General features: G+C 41.2%; 1 protein-coding gene across 1 annotated transcript; it reads left to right on the top strand.

Annotated features, from left to right (window-relative positions):
• The first annotated feature begins 259 nt into the window (after nt 1-259).
• PLAC8L1 (PLAC8 like 1) lies at nt 260-21,243 on the top strand. Its single transcript, XM_065918833.1, has 4 exons — nt 260-505; nt 8,428-8,564; nt 19,701-19,837; nt 21,103-21,243. The coding sequence occupies exons 1-4, from the start codon at nt 381-383 to the stop codon at nt 21,241-21,243; spliced, it is 540 nt and encodes a 179-aa protein (XP_065774905.1). The 5' UTR covers nt 260-380.
• The last annotated feature ends 1,512 nt before the right edge of the window (nt 21,244-22,755 follow it).

Below are 22,755 nucleotides of genomic sequence, written 5' to 3'. Positions count from 1 at the left end.
ATCGCTTCTCAGCTACAAGGCATGGCTGAAATCTGTAACCTCTGAGTCCCCTAAGGAAAGGTCACGTGATGCTTAGCTAGAGTTATCTCTTCAAGGGATTTTTCCACCAAAGAGAAGTTTTCTTTTTATTTAACTTACACTATATCTTCAGCAGTATCTCCTTTCATGTTAGTAAGATGGCCTTGCCCACAGTTAGGTGTGTACCTGTCTTTAAAGAAATAAGATACCTGTCAGTTACACTGCTATGACCTCAGGTTCCAGAATATCAAGGCAACATTCTTTAGGTGTTTCATTTTGGATTGAACCTAAGTTTAGAATCAGTCAGCTTATTGTTGAAGGGAAAAAGGATATCCCAAGTGACAAGAAAATACCTATTAACTATGGATTGGTTTGGAAATTACTTCTCTAAGTTTCCTGAGGATGTTTCCTTTCTCAACACACATGCACCTCTGTTGCTTTCACTTGTATCATCTGAAGATGAACAATGTTTTATCTCCAACTTGAGGTAGGAAGTAGGGTGATTTTACCCCCAGCTTTCACTACTTGGTTGGAATATCAAATCAATGTCTTCTTATAAGGAGCCAGGAAAAAGAAAACTGGGCTCAGGAAGAAAGTAGCCTCTATCATTTCCCATGTGTACTTGAAAGGGGGGGCAACTGACTATTTCTTCCTGGCCTTGCTTGGCTGGTGAAAAGAGAAGAGCTGACTTGGATGAAAGGGTGTCTGTATATTCTTAAAATGATGAGCCCTGATCAAGTGAAACTTTATTTCTGGTGGCTGCCAGTAATTTCCACCCTTTTGAAATCAAAACTCAAGAGTCTTGACTTCAGTTAAGAGTTTGAAATAATCAAGGAGGCTTCAGTGGAAGGCAGAATAAATTCTTAGTGCTGCAAGTCTCAATAAAGAAGATGGTGACATGACCACCACCACCACCCCCTCCTGCCCCCAGTCAAAGCACCAGATGTGTGGGGACATGCAGTGGGGAGTGTGTTTAGCTGCCCGAAGAGGTGAAGGTTAGAGTGAGGGTGAAATGGGGAGAGGCTGTGTTTGTCATCCAGCTCTCTTCACTCACTTATTGGCAGCTGATAACGAGAATGACTGGAGTCAGCCTCCTGCCTTTCACCAGTTGAAGCCCCTCTCTGCTTCTTTCCCTTTTGGTGACCAACCCTCTTGGTCTGCCTGGGACTGTCCATCCTGGGAAAACCCTTAGGCCAGGGCAAACTGGAATGATTAGTCCCCCTGATTGAATTTTGAGGTATTTGGGTAAGACATGCGACCACTGAGAAACTGCCCCAGGGCCACTTCCTCTGTTACTAGTTTCTCAGAAAACAGTATATACGTGCAAGATCCTTAATTTAAATAATAACAGTAACTGCTATCTACTATATGCCAAGTACCTGGTGTTTAATCCTCAGCGCAACTATGTAAGTAGGGTATTTTAAATCCAGTTTTATGCAAGAGGAGATCAGAGCTAAGGGCTGGGGCAGTTCGTGTTTTCCAAGGTCAAACAACTAGAATGCAGCTGAACCACATTTGACTTTATTGTGTCTAAAACTAAGCTCTGTCCCCTTTGCACTAGTTGAAGAAGTTGCTGGATTTGATGGCAAATGGTTAGCTGCTCAGATTGAGAAGCTCTGTGATCATCAGCTTTACCCTTTGCTTCCAAACTTATTCCTCTTAATGGTAGTATAAGATTCTACCTATAGAATATAGAGTAATATACAGAGTTACAAGCTGTGCGTGCATGTGTGCTAAGTCATGACCAATTCTTTGCAAAACTTTGGACTGTGGCCCTCCAGGCTCCTCAGTCCATGGGATTCTTCAGGCAAGAATATTGGAGGGGATTGCCGTGCCCTCCTCCAGAGGATCTCCCTGACCCAGGATCTGAACCCATGTCTCCTGTGACTTTTGCATTAGCTGGCGGGTTCTTTACCTGCTGAGCCATTGTGTGTGTGTGTGCGCTCAGTCGCGTCCAACTCTTGGCGACTCTATAGACCATCGCCCATTAGGCTCCTCTGTCCATGGGACTCTCCAGGCAAGAATACTGGAGTGGGTTGCCATATCCTCCTCCAGGGAATCTTCCCTACCCAGGGATCTAACCCTTGTCTCTTGTGTCTCTTGTGTTCTTTACCGCTAGTGCCACCTAGGAAGCCCCCATTTAGCCACTGGGGAAACCCAAAATCTGTGTAGTTCAATTCAGTTCAGTTGCTCAGTTATGTCTGACTCTTTGTGACCCCATGGACTGCAGCATGCTAGGCCTCCCTCTCCATCACCAACTCCCGAAGTTTACTCAAACTCATGTCCATTGAGTCGGTGATCGGTGATGCCATCCAACCATCTCATCCTCTGTCGTCCCCTTCTCCTCCCGTCATCAGTCTTTCCCAGCATCAGGGTCTTTTCAAATGAGTCAGTTTTTTTGCATCAGGTGACCAAAGTATTGGAGTTTCAGCTTCAGCATCAGTGCTTCCAATGAATATTCAGGACTGATTTCCTTTAGGATGGGCTGGTTGGATCTCCTTGCAGTCCAAGGGACTCTCAAGAGTCTTCTCCAACACCACAGTTCAAAGGCATCAATTCTTTGGTGCTCAGCTTTTTTTATAGTCCAACTCTCACATCCATACATGACTACTGGAAAAACCATAGCTTTGGCTAGTCGGACCTTTGTTGGCAAAGTAATGTCTCTGTTTTTTAGTATGCTGTCTAGGTTGGTCATAACTTTTTTTCCAAGGAGTAAGCATCTTTTAATTTCATGGCTGCAGTCACCGTCTTTAGTGATTTTGGAGCCCCCCAAAATAAAGTCTGTCACTGTTTCCACTGTTTCCCCATCTATTTGCCTTGAAGTAATGGGACTAGATGCCATGATCTTAGTTTTCTGAATGTTGAATCTTAAGCCAACTTTTTCACTTTAGTCGTGTCCAAAATCTGTGCAGGAAGCTACAATAGCTACTTTAGTTTGATATCTGTAGCAGCCCCTGAATAACTATTCAATTTTTAAAGGAACTATGAAGTAACTGGCACATAGCAGATGCTCAGTTAAGGGTAGCTATGCTTCCTATTTTAATTTTGACACATGAGCTATTATATTGAACTGAAATGTTTTAGCTAATGCATTTCAATTCAAACATAAAAATGGCCAAAGATTCAGAATATCCAAGGAAAGAAAATAATACAGTTTTTGAGTTCAAAATTAAGCAAACACATACACACAAAAACCAACTTTTTTTTCCCCCACCAAGGAAAAGCTATCTCAGTTATTTGATTTGGAATAGAGAAGAGGCTTCCTTGCCATAATGAGGTGTTACACATATAATGCTGAGGTAGAAGCAGAAAATTCTCTTCTAGGGCTCCAAGCTATAAGTACATTTCTGGGGAAAATCTAATCTAGGGGCTCAGCTCTAAGAAATTCCTTTACTAAAATCATTGGAAACTCTTAGTGTAATAATGGAAGTCCCAACTTGTAGGGATCACGTTAAGAGGTAAATGCACTGGGTTGTGTGGAGGCATGTAAGAAGCTTTTAGGTTACTCTCAATAAAAACTTGATGTTTTTATGTAATCAGTTCACACCTGAGAGTTGTGCCTTTACTAGAGGATGAAACACAGTTATGGTCACATAATTTATAGCTATATTTGAGGAGGACTGATATAACAGATAGAACTTGTTGAAGGTGAAAGAGAAGAGTGAAAAGGCTGGTTTATAACTCAACATTCAAAAAACTAAGATCATGGCATCCAGTCCCATCACTTTATGGTAAATAGAAGGGGAAAAAGTAGAAGCAGTGATGGATTTTCTTTTCTTCAGCTCCAAAATCACTGTGGACAATGATTGCAGCCATGAAATTAAAAGACACTTACTCCTTTGGAAGGAAAGTTATGACAAACCTAGACAGCATGTTAAAAAGCAGAGACATTAGTTTGCCAACAAAGGTCTGTCTAGTCAAAGCTATGGTTTTTCCAGTAGTCATGTACAGATGCGAGAGTTGGACCATAAAGAAGGCTGAAGGCTGAAGAACTGATGTTTTTGAACTATGATGTTGGAGAAGACTCTTGAGAGTCCCTTGGATTGCAAGGAGATTAAACCAGTCAATCCTAAACCCTGAATATTCATGGGAAGGACTGATGCTGAAGCTGAAGCTCCAATACTTTGGCCACCTGATGTGAAAAGCCAACTCATTGGAAAAGACCCTGACCCTGAGAAAGACTGAAGGCAGAAGGAGAAGGGGATGACAGGATGAGATGGTTAAATAGCATTGCCGACTCAATGGACATGAAATTTAAGCAAACTCTGGGAGATAGTGAAGGACAGGGAAACCTGGTGTGCTGTAGTCCATGGGGTTGCAAAGAGTTGGACACGACTGAGCAACTGAACAATAATAACAATATATAGCAGAAGAGATACGTGAATTCAGTTTTATGCAATTCAACAAATGTTGTGTACCCACTAGGTTTCAAGGAGTGTGCTAGAGCCTGAGGACACAGGGAGAAAGCCCAGGTGCCCCCTGACCTCAGGGAGTTCACATGGAAGCAGAGGAGATAAGATATATATAGAGGAAGTTTTTCTAGGACCAGTCTGAAATCTTCATAGGGCCTTAGTCTGCTTAGACTTTCATAACAAAATGCCACAGACTGGGTAGCTCACAGAACAGATACTTTTCACAGTTCTGGAGGCTGGATGTCTAAAATCAGGGTGCCAGCATGGTTGTGTCCTGGTTTGCAGCCTTCTCATTGTGTTTTTACATGGCCTTTCCTCTCTTATGAGCCAATAGTCCTAATGAACCAGGATCCCACCTCTATTCCTCATACAACCTTAATTGTCTCCTCAAAGCCCTGTCTCAAAATGTGGCCACATTGGAGGCTAGATAGGTCTTCAACATATGAATTGGGGGGGATATTATTCAGTCTATAACAATAGGCTCTAACCCACATCATAATGAATATATTAAAATGCACCCATACCAAATGTTGTTGTTGTTATTATTTTGCTGCATAGTAAGTGAAAGAATTTTTATAATTCTGCTTTTGAAATTATTGGACTCTGAGTAATTTATGATTGGCTGCTACTGCTTAGCAGTCAGTCATTGGAATTTTTTTTTTTTTTTACAAAATTAGAAAATCATCAATTGTTTTCAAATGTAATGAAATCTACATCTGAATTCCAAATTTGACCTTAATGAGATAGATACGATACTAGATTTTTATGTTTAATTGAGCATTAACTAATTTATATTTTGCAGTTTTTATATTTTGTAGCCAATATATTTTTTCCAGGTCTCAAATACTTCTGTAGGCTCTTGTAAAGCTTGCTAGGCCAAATGCTTTGTCTGTAATGTCAAATGGACGAAAGGGTGGGGATGTCTCTTAGCTCTGCTTCACACTCCTAGGTAGGTCACTCCTAACTTTCTTCGCTCTTCCAAGCTCTGGTGTAGCATTCCCAGCTGTTGTTGTCTCACTGGTACTATGTCCTGGCTGTGTTCCAAGCACTCTTGTCCCTTCCACCCTACCTCATAGTTTGTTGTTCTTGCCATCTCTGTTACATTGACATCATCATCTAACTGGTAGGAGACTCAGAAGTCATTGCGTGATCATCAGTCTCCCAAGTCCCCCTGTTTCAGGTTTCAAGCTGTTATCAGGATGACTACATGGGAATTGCCTGGAAACTTTGAATACCGATTTCTATGCCTTATCCCTGGAGTCCTGTGTAGTGGTCTTGGGGCTTGGGGATAATAGGGCTTGGGAATTTTTTTTTTAACAAGCTAATGTGCTGTCAGGTTTGAGAAGGTGTGGACTTGGGCAGTATTGGTGAAATGAAAAAGGAGATGTGGATCTTCATAACAAGAACAATGTTCCCTATATTATGATAACATGAAATCCCATTGACTTTAATGTTCCAAATGAGAGGTTCTCAAAGGACTCCCCAGCTGTTTCCAAAATGCCCCCAGAGTGTTGCCTTAAGGATGTTCAGGAGCATTCTCTCCTGGCCTCTAGTCTTTGTGTTCCAGAATGGGAAATGGCAGCCCACTCCAGTATTCTTGCCTGGGAAACCCCATGAACAGAGGAGCCTGGCAGGTTATAGTCTGTGGGGTCACAAAGAGTCAGCCATGAGTTAGTGACTGAGCATGCATGCCCTGTAACAACAGCCATTACAGGAAGAAATTCTGCTGTCTCTTTATTTTCTCTCAAGTATGAGGCAGGCTCTTTATGTCTTCATAACACATCAGAGACCAAGTGCAAACTCATAATGAAGCTTGCTAAAAGAGCAGAGCAAAACGGAGTAAGTCCTGTTATGTACAGGCTCAGATGCATTTTCAGCCGCTCTACCCTACTCTTGACCCGCCCCTTCCAAGGCCAGACAGCAGCTTATCCTTCACTCTAGTACTCATTCCAGATATATCCCTATGGTAAGAGTTCAGGCAAAACTAACTTTCAGTCCAAGAAAGAGACGGAAATTTTTTCTCACCTTGCTGTTGAAGCCTGCCCCCTGGGCCTGGTTTTTTATTTCAGAATGATTGAGCAGAATAGCTGTGCCCTTCAGGGAAAATCAAATCAGTACTTTGTGGCTGCACTAGGACAATCATACATACAGTGCTTTGGTATCGAGATATATTCTGAAGTCCAGGTTATTCACTTAAATGATACCATCTGTTCAACTTCAATAGCATCCAGATTTAGATGTATGTACGCTTAGTCTAATTCTTTATTTGTCTTTTTAATAAAGGTTCAAAATCCTTGCAGTATAGCCTTACTCATGGTCACTTTGTTACACATGCTCTGGGCACAGTAAATGAATTATGTGTCCGTCAGTTGATGTAATAACTGTATATGGTAGTTTTTCTTTTTAAATTTGAGCAAACAGAAAGCAGAGAGGTTAAGCAGCTTAACCAAGGTCAAGCTTCCAGAAAAGGGCACACTGAGGTTTGAAGTGAGGCCCCTTGGTTCCAAATCTGTGAATCTAACTATTATGAAACAAGGAGAAGCGGTGAGGTAGTAGACTGAATATTGAATTTGAGTAACGGGACTTGGGAGAGTAATGCCATTAATTTAGTTCAGTTCAGTCGTTCAGTCATGTCCTACTCTTTGCGACCCCATGAATCTGAGCACGCCAGGCCTCCCTGTCCATCACCAACTCCCGGAGTCTACCCAAACTCATGTCCATCGAGTTGGTGATGCCATCCAGCCATCTCATCCTCTGTTGTCCCCTTCTCCTCCTGCTCCTAATCCCTCCCAGCATGAGGGTCTTTTCCAACAAGTCAACTCTTCGCATCAGGTGGCCAAAGTATTGGAGTTTCAGCTTCAGCATCAGTGCTTCCAATGAACACCCAGGACCGATCTCCTTTAGGATGGACTGGTTGGATCTCCTTGCAGTCCAAGGGACTCTTAAGAGTCTTCTCCAACACCACAGTTCAAAAGCATCAATTTTTTGGCCTTCAGCTTTCTTCACAGTCCAACTCTCACATCCATACATGACCACTGGAAAAACCATAACCTTGACTAGATGGACCTTTGTTGGCAAAGTAATGTCTCTGCTTTTTAATATGCAGCCTAGGTTGGTCATAAGTTTCCTTCCAAGGAGTAAGTGTCTTTTAATTTCATGGCCACAGTCACCGTCTGCAGTGATTTTGGAGCCCCCCAAAGTAAAGTCTGACACTGTTTCTACTGTTTCCCCATCTATTTGCCATGAAGTGATGGAACCAGATGCCATGATCTTAGTTTTCTGAATGTTGAGTTTTAAGCCAACTTTTCCACTCTCCTCTTTCACTTTCATCAAGAGGCTTTTTAGTTCCTCTTAACTTTCTGCCATAAGGGTGGTGTCATCTGCATATCTGAGGTTATTGATATTTCTCCCAGCAATCTTGATTCCAGCCTGTGCTTCTTCCAGCCCAGTGTTTCTCATGATGTACTCTGTAGATAAGTTAAATAAGCAGGGTGACAATATACAGCCTTGACATACTCCTTTTCCTATTTGGAACCAGTCTGTTGTTCCATGTCCAGTTCTAACTGTTCATTCCTGACCTGCATATAGGTTTCTCAAGAGGCAGGCCAGGTGGTCTGGTATTCCCATCTCTTTCAGAATTTTCCACAGTTTATTGTGATCCACACAGTCAAAGGCTTTGGCATAGCCAATAAAGCAGAAATAGATGTTTTTCTGGAACTCTTTTGCTTTTATGTTGATCCAGCGGATGTTGGCAATTTCATCTCTGGTTCCTCTGCCTTTTCTAAAACTAGCTTGAGTATCTTTGGGGGAAAAACTCGGACGAGGTGGTGTGATGGAGGAGGAGGGAGGGAGGTGGTAAGGTCAGCTTGGGCTCTGGAACAAGAGCCACTGGGCATCATTGGGTCTTTGTCTCTCTATCACTCTGTCCTGGCTTGAGGATTATCTTTCTGAATCATCTTCTTTGTTTCCAAGTTAATCACCATCCTTGACTCTCTAGGAGCCATGCACCAGCCCAGGCTGTGGTGAGGCAGCCTGTCCGGGGAGCCAGCGGCAGGACGGCAGTCACAGCCATTGTCCGGACTGGTGGGGACTGGAGCACCGGCCTCTTCAGTGTCTGCAGAGATAAGAGGATCTGTATGTTTTTTCTCTTCCTTTAAGTTCTTTACTATTTTCTTTCCTGAGACACCAGTGGGTAGAAAAACTATGTCAGGTGCAAGGACAGAAATTAAATGGTTTCAGACTAGTTGAACTAATATTCTAGTGACTCCAATATACTCCTTGGCAGGAAAAATTTTGTTTTCAGTTATGTGGATGTTTTGAAAGAGTAAGTGGTGACTTAAATTTTTTTTTAAATGACAAAATCCACTGTAAACCAAGATGCACAAAATGGGCTCCCTTGTCTGCAGCTGATGGAACATAAATTATTATAGGTTTCTTGGTGAATGGCTCGTAATACCTGTAAAAATGACCTCAAGTGTGATATAGTCTTAGACCTAGTAATTACATTTTTAGCCATTTAGTCTAAGGAAACAAATCACATGCAAAGTTTTAGCAGCATCATTAAAATTGGCAGCACTGGTTATTGTAGCAACAATCTAGAACAAACTAAGGATTCAATGGGGGCTTCCATACCATGAATTATTATACAGCCATGAAAAGTCATAAGTATCATAGAATGATACTTACTGAGATGGAAAAATTTTGGGATACATTTTTAAGTTAAAGAATCAGATTGTAAAACCACACACATTAGATATTATTTGGGGGAGGACATTTAGAGAAATATCTGGAAGGATACAAATACAAATACTTACAGCAGTTGTCTCCAGATGGTATGCTAATGAATAATTTTTCTTTTCGCTTATTTCTAGTATTTCTGTTAGGAAAGTGTATTACTCTTATAACAGTAAGACCAATCATAAAAAGAAGCTCCCTTTGTTGACTGAAATCTTTTCAGATGCTGGTTTAGCTGTGAAGAAGTACCAACAATACTGTCCTCTACTGCATGATTTTCTCCTGGGTTAAAGTTCAAAGCACATGGATTCTATTTTTACCTTAGGACATTCTGACTGGTCTCTGGTACCACCTGTCAGTATCCTTTTCCAGGACCTGATGCTCTTGCCCTAAGGAGTAACTTGATCACAGAATCTTCTTTTTGCCGGGGCGGGGGTGGGGGGGCGTGGCGTGGTTTCCTTTCTGATGGATGAGGGCCAGTCTCTTAAATTCAATAGACTTTAATATTTTCAAAGAATATGGCTTCCCATCCTGTAGAGGCTCTGGCAAGATCTGAATTTGTCCTAAAGCCTCACAGGATGGATCAACCAGAGACCTCTGAGCCATTATCCAATCCAAGGCTTATTCAGCTGGGTCTTGCTGAGTCTAAAGCTCTAAACCATTTTTGGTGTTCTGATCATCCAAGCCTGAGCCTTCACTGTTTGCCTGGACCTCACAGACAAGAGACCTCCCAGCGCTAAACCATAACTTCTGTCGCTGTCACTTTGACCATCTGACCCAGAGCCCAGCAGATTTCTTCCTGCCACCGCTACCCAGGTGAACTCCTGTCCAGACAATTATGGCAACTCTTTTCTGATTCTCTCAGGATTGTTCCTGGTTCTTGTCCACACTCTCTGACCTTGGTTGTTGCTCAGTATTGTAGTACAGAGAAGGCAGAATAACCATAGGGAGATACAGAGGCCTTACCCCAATTTGGGAACTGGACGATTTTCCTTTCATAGCTTGTAGCTGGTGATTGGGAGTTGGGGTATCAATGCATTTCCAAGTAGAGCAAAACTTGATATATAATGTAGTGGCTAGGAGAACATATTTGTGTTGGGTATAGTCCTCGCTTTAATCTTAACTCTTAACTTAAATCTTAACTCTTAACTTAATCTTAACTCTGCCTCTTACTGGCAATTTGACCTTGAACAAATTCTCAGAGTTTTCATTTTTCCACCTCTAAAATGAGGGTAAATAAAGGTGCCCACCTTAAAGATCGTCAAGGTTAAAGCAGATAATGCATAGAACCCACTCAAGAACATTGGTCTGGAACATAACTGGATCAGAGTCTTTTTTGGTTGCCTACTATATTGGGTTAAACACTGTCCCCTCAAAATTCCTGTCCACCTATAGGCTCTGCATGTGGCCTTATTTAGAAACAGTCTTGCATTGTTGTCAAGTTAATAAGAGGTTATGCTAGATTAGGGTGGGCTCTAATCCAATGACTGGTATTCTTAAGGAAATTTGGACAGACACACAGCAAAGATTGCCATGTGAAGACAGGCACAGATTAAATAATGCATCTATAAGCCAGAGACTGTCAAGGATTGCCAGCAACCACCAAAATTTGGAGACAAGAATGGAAAAGACTTTCCCCTAGAGCTTCCAGAGGACCAGCTCTGCCAACACATTGACTTCAGACTTCTAGCCTCCAGAATTCTCCAGTGAGAGAATACTTTCTATTGTTTTGAGATGTCCAGTCTGTGGTATTTTGTTATGGCAGCCCTAGGGAATTAATACCAAAACAAACACTGAATTTCATTAGGCGGCTATGGGTAGCAGTTCACAAAATCAGGAAATAAACAAAAACCTGCGCTTACAAGGGACAAGATGCATTATCAGGAGATAGTTGACAAACTGGTCAACTCCAAACATTTTAATCGTTATGCTTTCCTGTGTGGGAATTACTCTGTCAGCAATGAAGCCCGTTTTGCCTAGCCTAAGTCATGCCTGCTGCTTGACCAGCCCAGGGCATTTTGAGTGACAGTTCTCCCACTACGGCTGGCAGTAGTGAAGGGGTATTTTCCTAAATTCACTACTGGGGTGTGTTACCATGAACACCCCCCTCCCCACTGCAGTAATACACAGTGATGACCTTAGTAATCTCAGGTATTAATATTGTTATTATAAATTTTTATCTTCCAACATGTTGAGAGCAAAGAGTAGAACCAGGAGACTTAGACTAGCTGCTGCCTAATTCCAAGAGTACTTAAAAAAAGTTGATCAAAGAAAGGACGGTTCCCCACCCCCTCCGCCTTAAACCCTGCACACTGGGTCTTCTGGGTCCCTGCTTGTCCATTTGGAGCCCATTCTAGGGGCCAGGGAGGAAGGAAGGACAGTTGGATGTGATCTGCACAGGAGAGGCCATGGATATTATAGTACCAGGTGATGGCGAATGTTCTGTGTCCTAACTGATCTTCCCTGGATGGGCCTCTGCTTCGTGACTGCTCATAGAGTCTCCAAGCTCATTGTCTCACCAGAAACTTTAAAGGCAGTATGACCTTATACACAGGTTGTCTGCTCCACAGTTCCCAGGACGCAGCTGGAGCACTAGTGCCATGAGTGGTGGATTTTTTTCCTTCTTTGTTTAAAAGGTCTACTTCAACCACGAAGTTTTATTTCAAGCAAATCACTGTGACAGTAGTTGTGGCAAACTTGGAAACAAAAGGGAGATCTTCTTTCCATGACTTTGTTTCACATCAGGTTCCCATCCTGGGAACCGCTTTTTGGATTAAATGTTGAGAATGACTGCTACAATTTGTCATCCATTAAGCAAAGGGTACATTATGAGCAGTGATGATTTCCATTTATTTTTGACATTTTGATTCTTCATTTAATTGCGATTCTATTTTTTAAACTGCCTCCCTCTTCCCACCTCAGTTCTTTCATCTGAATTCACACTGCACAGGGATTAGAAATAGGTGCTTCTATGTCCTTTGAAGATGCGGCTTCTGAAAGCTCAGATGAGAAGATGAAGCCAAGATGAAATAAGTGGCTGCGAAATGGCTTCATGGGTGAAAGGCTGGCCGTTCCAGCTGGGGATGTTTGTGATGTCTCAGAGGAGGTTGATGTGGAAGGTGTAATCAACCTGGGTTTATAATTCAGCCGGTATTTACCTATGTATAGTCATGTGATAGATGTTGCAGACATAATAGTGAATAAGACAGAGATGGTTTCTGAGAAGAGATAGGCAATAAGCAAATAGACAAAATAATTGCAGTGGTGCTAAATGCCATGGAGGAAATAAACAGGGTGTTCTGAAAGGAAATTATAGGGGGTAAGTAAAGTATGGCATCTATGGGAAACTACTTAAGCTGATTTCTGAAAGATGGGAGACAGCCAGCCACTAAAACCACCTTCCCTGTGGAGGCACCGCAAGTGTCAGGCAGCAAAGAGGTTTGTGTGGACGAGGAATCATCAGATGCCCAAGGTGGGGAGGGGGATGCAGGCCAGGAATTTCTCTTTGGTTTTCTGGAAGAGGAAGAGACATGAAAAGGCCCCAGACTGGGAGTCACATCCCTGAACTGTATGCTCACTGGTCTTGCCCAGCAGAGATCTGGCTAACAGGAGGCGCTTATGAATATTTCCTGAACGACAGAAACATCAATGAATGAATTTTAACCTGTGTTCTCACTTGCTTCCTTCTTTCCTGCACTTCACTGAAACAATCATACAAACAGTCAGGAGGGATATTGAGGTCACCTGTTCTGGGCCCTCAGCAGCTTGTCTAAGTTCTCCCTACAGGAGGCGTGGCAAGGACCTGACAGCCTTGGCTTTCTGAACGTTTCTGGGGAGGAGGGCTCCTCTCCCTTGGAGCCAGTTCAGTGCTTAAATGATTTTGAATAGATTACCAGGCACATGGTACAAAATTCAAAAGTACCTGTCCCTTTAGTGTATGAAGAACAGGAAGTCCACCCTTGTTCTCCCGTGCTGCCCAGTTCTCCCAGAGCCCATCACTCTTGCCTGAGCCCCAGTGTAGTCTGTAAATATATAAGCCATTTTAATGAAGATAGATTAATTTTTTATTAGAAAAGTATCATATAATCATGGGAATAAAGAAAAATATAAAAGGTTATAAAAGAAGAAAGCCGTACCCTATAATTCCAGCCATCGGAGATAAACATTTGTTAATATTTCAGTATCTATCCTTCCAGATTTTTTCTGTATATGTGGTATATATAATTGATGCAAATAATGGAATTATAAGCACAATTCTGCATCTTTATTTTGTTTTAATTTAACAATATAGGTGATCAGACCCTATCAGCTCTTTTGGAGCTAATATTTTAAATGACTGCATAGATTCCATTGTATGAATGTACCATAATTCATGTATCCACAAATTCTTATAAGCAGACCTTTTTGTGGTTTCCAGATGTTTTGCTGTTCAAACCAGCGCCCTGTGAGCGTACTCGTGTAGGTGCCATTTGGTACGTGTGTCCGTTGATCTGTGGGTAATTGCTGAGGAGATAGTAATTGCTGACCTGCTGGTCAGATAGCACGTCCCATTTTACATCTCTACCGAAGTTGCCAAACAGCTCTCCATTTAGAAGTTGCACTAATTTACACTCCCACCCACCTCAATGTATGAGCGCGCTCTACTCCTTTTTTAAGAGTCTTTTTTTGTTAGGTGATTCTGCCTTTTTGTGATAACTGATCTGAAATGTGCCTCACTGCAGTTTCCACCTACCTTTCCTGCTTCTGCCCCCTGGGGCTCCACATGGTTCTGTGGGGTTCCTTTTTATCTTGACTCCCCCTGTGAGTTAGAGGGATGAATAGTGAGCCACATTCCATGCTTGAGGGTGGAGTTCATGCCAGAGAACAGGCCAGGAATATTTAGGCTGTGGAAGCTGACATAACCACCAGGCCTTTGAGTGTAAGAGGAAGAGGTTGAATTTATGGCTTGGATCTTTCTTGACCCTGAGTTTCTTTTACAAAGGAAAAAGATATACATATCTATATTTATATGTATGTGGCAACCCGCTCCAGTACTCTTGCCTAGAAAATCCCATGGACGGAGGAGTGTGGTAGGCTAAACAGTCCATGGGGTCGCAAAGAGTCGGACATGACTGAGCGACTTCACTTCACTTCACTTCATTGGAATGTATAGGAGAAGGCAATGGCAACCCACTCCAGTGTTCTTGCCTGGAGAATCCCAGGGACGGTGGAGCCTGGTGGGCTGCCATCTATGGGGTCACACAGAGTCAGATACAACTGAAGCGACTTAGCAGCAGCAGCATTGGAATATATATGTGTGTGCGTTTGTATATCTATACACACATATACTTGCATATACAAATAACACATGAATATGCTTATTTTATTTAAAAATGGAACATTACAGAAAACAGAACCATGTCACTCTTTTTCATTTACATATATATCTATTAGTAATATATACTACTGCTTTGTAGCTCTTTAAACAAAGCATAAATGGTATTATGCTATAATATTGTTATGCAGCTTGATTTTTTTTAACTCAAAATATATCTTACAGATTTATCCCTGTTGTTACTTAATTTATCTTTTACTGCATTCTTAATCATTCCCTAGTATGATTTACACCATCATGGTTTATTTACGCTTTTGTCTATCAATGTACACTTGTTTTAAATTTTAAGTCACAAATAATGCAGCACTGGATATCCTTGTACCTGCCTCTTTGTGTGCATGTGTAAGCATTACTCTTATTTGTGGAATTATTGGATCCCAGAGTATTTAAAAATTTTACTTGATTCAGCCAAGTTGCTTTTGAAAGCGACTGTGCCAATTTCCACTCCCATATGTCTGGGGAGTACCTATTTTCTCTATGATGTCCCACAATATTTGATATTAAAAAATTAAGAAAAATTCAGCACTCTTATTGGTAATAAATGGTTTCTGATTGTCAATATGCAATTCCCTGATTACTAATGATGTTGAACAACTTTTCATGTTTGTTATTGGCCATTTGTGTTTCTTGTTTTGTGAATTACCTATTCGTGTCTTATGTTCATTTTCTTCTTTTGTTTAGTCCTTTATACATTGATTTGTAGGTTTTCTGTATATTCTGGATACTAAACCTTGGTCTGTGATATAGGTAGCAGAATTTCCCCTGAGAGTCTCCTTCAGACAAAGGATTCCATCATCCTGCCCTGAGCAAGGATCTTTCATTTCCTAAAGAAGCTGCATAATTTCAGCCTGTCCTACAGAAATAAATACCAAGTGGTGGTAGTGAGGGCACTGTCTTGGAACACACAACTCCACAGTTGTTTACTAGATAAATACATAAAACGTGAGAACATATGGCATATGTGTTATGTGTAGTTGTTGAGACTTTGGAGTCAGACTTATTTGAGTTCAAACGTGGCCTCTGCGCCTTCCTAATAAATGTATGAACTTGGGCAAATAGCTTAAATCCTCTGGGCTTTAGATTGCTCATCTGTAAAATGGGCCTAGTAAGAGTAAATTTTATAGGATTGTTGTAAGAATTGAGTTAATAGATGCAAAGTACTTTTAGCAGGGCTTGGCACATGGTAAAATCTGTATAATTACCAGCTATTATGTAATAAAACTTTGGCTTTTATAGTGTTTTGTTTTTTATTATATCTGGCTTCTGTCCCAAGGTAATTGAATTTTGGGTGTGTTTCCTCAGTATCTGTTACTGCCTCATAATGAACACTAAGATAACGTGGCTATACAATGGGAAGGCTTAAAAATAAAATTAACAGCATGTGTTATTTAAAAAGACATATGAGTCATAAAAATAAGGTACAAGAATTCCAGTGCACAAAACAACATCTTTACAAAAGGCTTATGAAGGATGGTGGGCATTTCTTTGTCAGTTAAAGTGGTACGGCGCAGGCAATTGTATAAACACAATTTATTACTCATTTAGCTTGCCAGCTTTATAATTATGCAACTTTGATTAATTTTTTCTTTGCAGAGATACACACTACTGTATTTTGTAATTCATGCATAAAATGAGTTTTGGTTGACTTCTATGTACCATGATTTCAAAGTTCTCTAAATCAGGGCTACATACCATATTACCACTCTGAACTCACATTAAGTTCATGGGCCACTTACTATCATCTGACCTGTTGATACCAGTTGTCAGTGCTGTGTGGGGCCTGCTGATCTCGCTAGGAGTAATGATTTTTTAAATGTGGGATGAAACATCCTAGACTTAGTCAAGGCTGACTTTAGTGTTTCCTTTGGGCCAAGTGATGACTGCAATGTATAATCTAGAGATTGTCTCAAGATTCCTGATGAAAGAGAGGAAATAGACCTTCTGTTCCTGGAAGGTAGGCTGCTCCTTGTCCTCCTCCCACCCCAGCGCCTTGCCCTTTGTGCATATGTGCTCCCTCACCCCTTACATGAAATGGAAGAAGTCCAGAATTCAGGCACATCCCCTGGAGGTTCTAAGATAAAACAGCATTCCTAGATTTCTGCTTCTTTGTTACTGAAACGGGGAGTGGGACTCTGTACTCCTGACTGTTGAAGAGGGAGGGAGGGATGAGGAGTCAGAGACTGGTCTTTGACAGGGTATTCTTCTTCTTTTTTAAAAATTTGTTTATTTTAATTGGAGGCTAATTACTTTACAATATTATAGTGGTTTTTGCCATACATTGACATGAATCAGCCATGGGTGTACATGTGTTCCCCATCCTGAACCCCCCTCCCATCTTCCTCCCCATCCCATCCCTCTGGGTCATCCCAGTGCACCAGCCCTGAGCATCCTGTCTCATGCATCGAACCTGGACTGACGATCTGTTTCACATGTGATAATATACATGTTTTAATGCTATTCTCTCAGATCACCCCACCCTCGCCTTCTCCCAGAGTTCAAAAGACTGTTCTATACATCTATGTCTCTTTTGCTGCCTCACATATAGGGTTATCATTACCATCTTTCTAAATTCCATATATATGCGTTAGTATACTGTATTGGTGTTTTTCTTTCTGGCTTACTTCACTTTGTATAATAGGCTCCAGTTTCATCCACCTCATTAGAACTGATTCAAATGTGTTCTTTTTAATGGCCGAATAATATTCCATTGTGTATATGTACCACAGCTTTCTTACCCATTCGTCTGCCGATGGACATCTAGGTTGCTTCCATGTCTTGGCTATTATAAACAGTGCTGTGATGAACACTGGGGTACACGTGTCTCTTTCAATTCTGTATTCCTTGGTGTGTATGCCCAGCAGTGGAATTGCTGGGTCATATGGCAGTTCTATTTAGAGTTTTTTAAGGAATCTCCACACTGTTCTCCATAGTGGCTTTAGTTTGCATTCCCACCTACAGTGTAAGAGGGTTCCTTTTTCTCCACACCCTCTCCAGCATTTATTGTTTGTAGATTTTTGGATAGCAGCCATTCTGACCGGAGTGAGATGGTACCTCATTGTGGTTTTGATTTGCATTTCTCTGATAATGAGTAATGTTGATCATCTTTTCATGTGTTTGTAGCCATCTGTATGTCTTTTTTTTTTTTTTTTTGTATGTCTTCTTTGGAGAAATGTCTGTTTAGTTCTTTGGCCCATTTTTTGATTGGGTTGTTCATTTTTCTGGAATTGAGCTGTAGGAGTTGCTTGTATATTTTTTAGATTAATTCTTTGTCCATTGCTTCATTTGCTATTATTTTCTCCCATTCTTAAGGCTGTCTTTTCACCTTTCTTATAGTTTCCTTCATTGTGCAAAAGCTTTTAAGTTTAATTAGGTCCCATTTGTTAATTTTTGCTTTTATTCCCATTGCTCTTGGAGGTGGGTCATAAAGGATCCTGCTATGATTTATGTCAGAGTGTTTTGCCTATGTTTTCCTCTAGGAGTTTTATAGTTTTTAGTCTTAGGTTTAGATCTTTAATCCATTTTGAATTTATTTTTCTGTATGGTGTTAGAAAGTGTTCTAGTTTCATTCTTTTACAAGTGGTTGACCAGTTTTCCCAGCACCACTTATTAAAGAGGTTGTCTTTTCTCCATTGTATATTCTTGCCTCTTTTATCACAGATAAGCTGTCCATAGGTGCGTGGATTTATTTCTGAGCTTTCTATTTTGTTCCGTTGATCTGTATTTCTGTCTTTGTGCCAGTACCATACTGTCTTGATGACTGTAGTTTTGTAGTATAGCCTGAAGTCAGGCAGGTTGAAAATGGAATTATCAGTTAGAAAATGGATATATGATTTATAGCACATTTATACATTGGAATTACTATTGAACAATAAAAAGAACAAAGTATAGATGCCTATAACAACATAGATGAATCTCAAGGAACACGAGGTTGAACAATAGACAGTTATGAAACTAAACATGATCCACTTATATGAAGTTCTCAAAGAGGTAAAACCCCTCAATGGTAATAGAAATCAGAATAGTGATCATGTCTGGAGTGGGGTGGGAGGACTGGGATCACCCAAGAAGGGGCACAAGAGAGCTCTCTGGGGTGAGTGTTCTGCACATTTGGGTACTTTCGTGAATGTGATTGTCACAACTCATCCAACTCAATGTTTATGATCTGTAGATTTTCTTGTATGTAAATTATGCCTCAATTACATATTTATTGAATACATTTTTAAAGGTTATGGTTAAGTGTTTTTTTGCTCTTTCACAGTTCAGGTTACTTGTATTCATCAATGTTGTCATATTTTGCAATGATGTTAACATCTTAATCATTTACCAGGGGTTTATAACCTGCGGTCCAATGATAGCTTTCAATGGATCCTTGAACCCTGTGAAACTGAATGCACAATTTTGCATTTCTGTGTGCATGTATTTTTCTTTTCCCTTAAAAGTTCATAGCTATCACCATATACTCAAAAGCGTCCATGACCCCAAAATGTATTTAAAACAGAACCTCTGTGTTAATGGTTCATGCAGGATGTGTAGGGAATGGTATCAGTAAGTTAAAGATGAATGAATGAATAAATGATCAACTGTTTCCAGTACATGTTTGAGGAACCAAGCCTCTACTAGTTTACAGATTAAAACTGGTACGTGTCAGTGACTCCATGAAACTGTAAACATTAGAGAAACCTTCAGGCCTGAGAAATAAAGTCCTGATAAGAATAGCAGGCAGAATCAGTGTATCATAAAAGAGCTTTCAATCACATATATAAAAAAGACGCCTGCTATTCAAAAGTATTATATACTGTGTCTATTTTAAATATTGAAATTAGATAGATGAACATAATAGAAGCAACACATGTTTCAACTATAAAAATTATTTAATGCTTTTCTCTTGACAGTAAAAACAATTACTGTAGTGAATGTTAACAGAATTGTAGCAGATTCAGCTTCGCCAGTGTTTAACAAAAGAAGACAATTTTGATGTGGCTCAGTTATGGCAATTTTCATACACTGAGTTTTGAGAATTGGTTATTCATCCTCAATCTCTGATTGTAGGGAGACGAAGCAGCATTAAATTGATGGCATAGGGTTGTAAATGCTCTTTGAGATGTGAAGTGGCTCCAGGCACCTCTGAGAACCTTGACTTGCCTTTATGTGATTATTGACAGGTTTCTGTGGTCTCTTTTGTCCCATGTGTCTTGAGTGTGACATCGCCAGGCATTATGGAGAGTGTTTTTGTTGGCCACTGTTACCTGGGTCCACCTTTGCACTGAGAATTGGCACCAGAGAGAGACATAAAATACGGGTAAGTGTGTTTGGATGTATATGTATATGAGAACCTGGATGGATGCCTTTAAAGCCTGTGATTATTTTTATAAATGAGGTGTGGGTGAGGATATTAAAAACACCATACATAGTGGAAGGCTTTGGGAAAGGAAAGGGAAGAAATTTCTGATTTCACTTGTTACTAGGATGTATATTAAACCAAAATGCCACATTTTGGAGGGTATTTCCAAGAGAGACCTATTATAATTAGATTGTTGGCCAATGAGCCACTTCTGTTTCTCTCTTATTACATCAAGAGAAGACAGTTGTTGTTTAGTCACCCAGTGTGTCCGACTCTTTGTGACCCCATGGACTGCAGCATGCCAGGCCTCCCTGATCCTCACCATCTCCCAAAGTGTGCCCAAGTTCATGTCCATTGCATTGGTGATGCCATCCAGCTATTGCATCCTCTGTCATCTCCTCCTCCTGCCCTCAATCTTTCCAACAATGACAGGTAGACATGCACGAAATTTGAAGGATAAACTTGGGATAATCTCACTTAAAATGTAGACTCTCTGGCATACACAGAATTCACTTAGGGGATTCCCTGAGGACACTTCAAAGAACCAGATAATTTCTAGCGTGGTTGAGACTGAGGTACAAGGAGAGACTGAGGACAGACAAGTCATACCGACTCAGATGTGGACAGATAAAAAGGCATCTTTTTATCTATTCTTATGAAATGATCCCAAAGATATATATTTAGCAAAAGAATATATATATATATATATTTAAAATGTAATGTGTACATATCTGTATGTATCTGTATGCCTAGACTTAGAATTTATCTGGAAGTCTATATAAGAACTGCCCACAATGGTTGTCTCCTGACAGGTAACTGGATGACCAGGGGGATTTACTTTTTACTTCCTCTCCCTTCTTACTATGGGAATTTTGGATCATATATACTTATTACTCCAAATAAGTAAAGAAAATACTTAATTATAAATATTAATTTCTAAGAGAAAAAAGAGATGTTGACAGAGGCTTTTCTGTCAGTTAGACAGTGTTTTTCAAGTATGAAGCCCTGAGGGCCGGTCTCTGAATTGTAAGGATTGATTAGCAGTCAAGGTGTTTGGCACCTGTAACCCCGGTGGATTTGTGTCCATGGGCAATGACTTCAGGGTGGTGGTGGATCTTGGGAGCAGTGGATGGGATGGGCCGTGAGGTAATACTGTGGAGGTCTCCAGGTAGCGGAGCTGAGCCTGTGTGATGGCCCCAGAACACACGCGGTTTCTCCCCTAGGGCACCCTGTGTGAGGACTGGCTGGCGGTGTACTGCTGCTGGCCTTGCTCCATCTGCCAGGTGGCCCGGGAACTCAAGGTGAGGACCTCCCAACTCTATGAAATCTATATGGCCCCTTCAACCAAAGAAGCTTTTATTTGATAGATCAAGAAAACTCCTCCTTCCTCACTTCCCCACACCCTCCTCTTAAATCCCTCTTGGTGGAGAGATTGTTCTTAAGTTTTCACTGAAGTAGTACGAAAATAAAATGGTTTCCCACTACTGTGTTTACTGTTGTCCTTTCTTCACACATATCCCCTGATGAAGACACTTACTTGTCTGAAGTTGCTGTCCCAGCTCAGCCATGTTAGGCAGGTTAGAGAGGTAAGCTTTGTGCCCTCCACACCCTGCCTGGAGTTTGGAAGGTTGAATTCCCCCTGCCCCCATCTTCCTCTTTCACAAGGGATGTCTGGGAAGCTGGAAGAATTGTTATATGGCTTTCTTATGCTAAGCCTCTTTTCCCAAAGTATCGATGATGGGGCAGAAGATGGTTAATTTAATTTTTGTTTTATTTTCTTACTTTTAAATTTTTATTTAAAAGTAGTGGTTGATTTACAATGCTGTGTTAGTTTCAGGCGTACAGCGAAGTGAATCACATAGGACCTGGACGGGGCCCTAAACACCACTGTAATACCAGAGCACTGTCCTTCCTTTGTCCTGACTCCTTCAGTCCTGACTGCATAAAGGAGACAGCCTCAGCTTGTTGCTGACTTTGAACAACTCTCCAGAACTTATAAATCTTTAGCCCCAGACTCAAAGCCTTAGGTGGGCAGCTGTTGAATTGTGCCCCTCCCCCAACCCCTTTCTACCAAAGATATGTTTAAGTCCTAACTCCTGGTATATGTGAATGTACCCTCATTTGGAAATAGTCTTGCAAATGTAATTAAGATGAGTCACTAGGGTGGGCCCTAACCCAATATGGCTATTGTCCTTACAAGAAGAGGAGACGAGACACAGGTAGAAACACACAGAGAGAAGACAGCTGTGTGAAGATGGAAGCAGAGACTGGAGGGGTGCTACCACAAACCACGGAGTGCCTGGGGGTACCTGAAGGTAGGAGTTTTGTTCAGTCGCTAAGTTGTGTCCAGCTCTTTGCCACCCCATGGACTGCAGCACGCCAGGCTTCCCTGTCCTTCACTATCGCCTGGAGTTTGCTCAAACGCATGTCCACCGAGTTGGTGATGCCATCCAACCATCTCATCCTCTGTTGCCCCCTTCTCCTCCTGTCCTCAATCTTTCCCAGCATCAGGGTCTTTTCCAATCAGTCGGGTCTTTTCCAATCAGTCAGCTCTTCACATCAGGTGGTCAAAGTATTGGAGCTTCAGATTTAGCATCAGCTGGGAGAGGCAAGGGAATGTCTTCTCCTAGAGGTTTCAGAGGGAGCACTGCCCAGCCAACATCTTGATTTTGGACATCCAGCCTCCAGAACTGTGAGGGATAAATTTACATTGTTCTAAGCCGTCCAGTTTGTGGTTCTTTGTTATAGCGGCCGTAGGAAACTAATTCACCCACCATCTACCACGTGAGTAGAATACTCTTGTTTTTGTTAGCATGGCAGCATAGAGCAGTGCTGAGGACCCTGGGGTCTGAAGCTGAACTGCCTCCTTTACTTAC

This window comes from Muntiacus reevesi, chromosome 1 (genome assembly GCF_963930625.1).
Source record: "Muntiacus reevesi chromosome 1, mMunRee1.1, whole genome shotgun sequence".
NCBI lineage: Eukaryota > Metazoa > Chordata > Mammalia > Artiodactyla > Cervidae > Muntiacus > Muntiacus reevesi.
The sequence above is the reverse complement of the archived record's forward strand: the minus strand, read 5'-3'. Positions and strand labels throughout refer to the sequence as shown.

What these genes read in the sequence shown, in the direction of transcription:
- PLAC8L1 (XM_065918833.1), top strand. Translation starts at nt 381, where the DNA reads ATGGATTGGTTTGGAAATTACTTCTCTAAGTTTCCTGAGGATGTTTCC. An exon ending in TGTTTTATCTCCAACTTGAG is followed by an intron (nt 506 to 8,427) that starts GTAGGAAGTAGG and finishes TTGACTCTCTAG; the next exon opens with GAGCCATGCACCAGCCCAGG. An exon ending in GAGAGAGACATAAAATACGG is followed by an intron (nt 19,838 to 21,102) that starts GTAAGTGTGTTT and finishes TTTCTCCCCTAG; the next exon opens with GGCACCCTGTGTGAGGACTG.